Here is a 2,117-nt window from a genome sequence, read left to right on the forward strand (position 1 = left end):
CATGCCTTGATTTCTTCTTAAAGAAGAAACTGTTTTGTTTGGGTTTCATGCTGACCTTACACAAAATGGGATAACAATCAGTGCAGATTCTCATTCAATACATGATTCAGTGATGCATGTTTTATACCAAGACAGTATGAAAAAGCTATTTCAAGAAGCCTTGTGTCATCATTACAGGCCCATGTCAATCAGAGGTAGAGCACTTGCCTAGCATGTGAGAGGGTATGGATTTCATCCAAAGCACAGCCAAATAAATAAATAAATATCTCAGAAGCCATGCTGGTTATGTTTAACATGCAAGTTCCTGCAAGAAAAATTAAGATTCACTTCTGCCTCACATGGAAAGTTCCTTCTTCTCATATTTTAACATTATCTAAGGTATAAGGTAACTTGCCTCTTGTGTTTTTGTCTGTTGTAGAATTCATTTCTGGATGCCTTCCTGCCTCCAGCTTCAAGAATGAAACTCTTCAAGATTCTCGGAGGAATCATCTTCTTTACTCTCTTGTTTTCCAGCTATTCTGAGCAGAAACAAGTGAATGTCCTGTATTTGACAGATTGTTTCATGATCACCATTCAACACTTCCTCCTGAATACTGATATCTATGTACACTTTCAGGAGGTGCACTTGGGTCTGGGTTGTCCTCCCAACCATGTTCACCTACACTTCTACCAGTTCACCTACCACGTTACCGAATGTGGCATCCGCATCAAGGCCGTCTCTCCATATGTCATCATCTACAGCTCTGACATTCACTATGCGTCCAAAAGCTCATTGTCTAGATATGTGATCCCTGTGTCGGGTGCAGCTCCTCAATGGTCCCCTTGGCTCATTGAGCTCTACTCCGTGAAATTAGACAGTGAAAACATGGCCAAGACCCAGAAGGATGCCAGGACCCAGAAGAATGAGACCAGTTACCCGATTTTCAGCTTGCCAGAGCCTAGCCAACAGTCCAACTCCAGCTGTCCATCTTATGTCTTCAAGCAAGAGAGCATGTAAACCCCACATCATGGAGCACAATTTTGGAGGCCCATCTGTGTAGTCATCAGACTTCACTAATATTTTGGGGGATTAGTGTGTCCACTCAGATGATCTGAGGAAACCCATGTAGTGCCCAGATTTGAGGGTTTCTGAAAATTCTATTTCTGGAATTAGTATGTAGCATTTTCCACTGTCAGTCAAATAAGTGCCATTACAGCTCTTGTAGGAGAAGTTTGTGAAGGGTCAATTCCTATATAGTTGATTGTAACTACCCCCCCTTTTTTACCACTTTTGTATCTTTTAAAAAATAATAAAATTCTGCTTGGCATTAAAGTATCAGTTGGATGGTTTTGCTTCATAACCATGTATCTCTCTCTCTCTCTCTCTCTCTCTTTTTAATATGGACCAGGAGTTAATTTAAGTGGTTTGCCACCATTGACTTCTGGGTTCTTCTCTCTAGGATGATTTCCCACCCCTTCAAGGTTCCTCTACAAAGCCTTTCCCAGGAGAATCTCTTCCTCTATATCCCTACTTCCCGTCTTCGTCTTCTGTTTATTACCAAGTCTTAGCTTAGCACTAAGTCTTCCTCGTTTGATCTCCGGCTATAACACTTTTTATGGACAGAAAGGATAAGCCAGTTATCTTCAAGTCTCCAGTGATTCTGGGAAGCAGACAAGTCACATTCCAATGTTCCCATGATAGGTTCCCAAGGCTGAGGTGGATCATAAGCTTATAAGACTTTGATAAAAAGCTCTCCTACCCCCCCCAACATATAAACTGTCAGAAACGAGCCCCAAAGTGTGGCTGTCCATTAGCTTTCTCAAGGGCTTGGAGTAACAAGAGGAAGTGAATAACTCCACAACTATTTATTATGCAGCAAAACTACATGCAGACCTGACTCTGGACCGCAAGGAATGGTAGTGAGAAGAAATGGACTCAAAGAAATCGAGGTCACATAGCTAGTAAGCAAATAAGTAAATAAAGATAAATTCAGATAGTGACAAATGCTGTGAAGAACATCAAACAAAATGACATGGGAAACTGGGAAGGGACCAGGCCTCTGTGGTCTTGACATTTGAACTATGTCTTGGAAGTGAAGATGTAGATAATCAGGACAGAAAATATTCCAGATAGTAGA

At 41.3% G+C, this 2,117-nt stretch overlaps 1 protein-coding gene across 1 annotated transcript; it reads left to right on the forward strand.

Moving 5' to 3' along the window:
• Positions 1-457: 457 nt before the first annotated feature.
• On the forward strand, positions 458-997 carry LOC129670893 (placenta-specific protein 1-like). The gene has a single exon (XM_055599503.1). It carries the CDS (start codon positions 458-460, stop codon positions 995-997), a length of 540 nt encoding a protein of 179 aa, XP_055455478.1.
• Positions 998-2,117: the final 1,120 nt, after the last annotated feature.

The sequence above is a fragment of the Psammomys obesus genome, unplaced genomic scaffold, assembly GCF_907164565.1.
Source record: "Psammomys obesus unplaced genomic scaffold, mPsaObe1.curated_primary_1811, whole genome shotgun sequence".
Lineage (NCBI taxonomy): Eukaryota > Metazoa > Chordata > Mammalia > Rodentia > Muridae > Psammomys > Psammomys obesus.

Coding starts and splice junctions, on each gene's coding strand:
- LOC129670893 (XM_055599503.1), top strand. CDS start 458: ATGAAACTCTTCAAGATTCTCGGAGGAATCATCTTCTTTACTCTCTTG.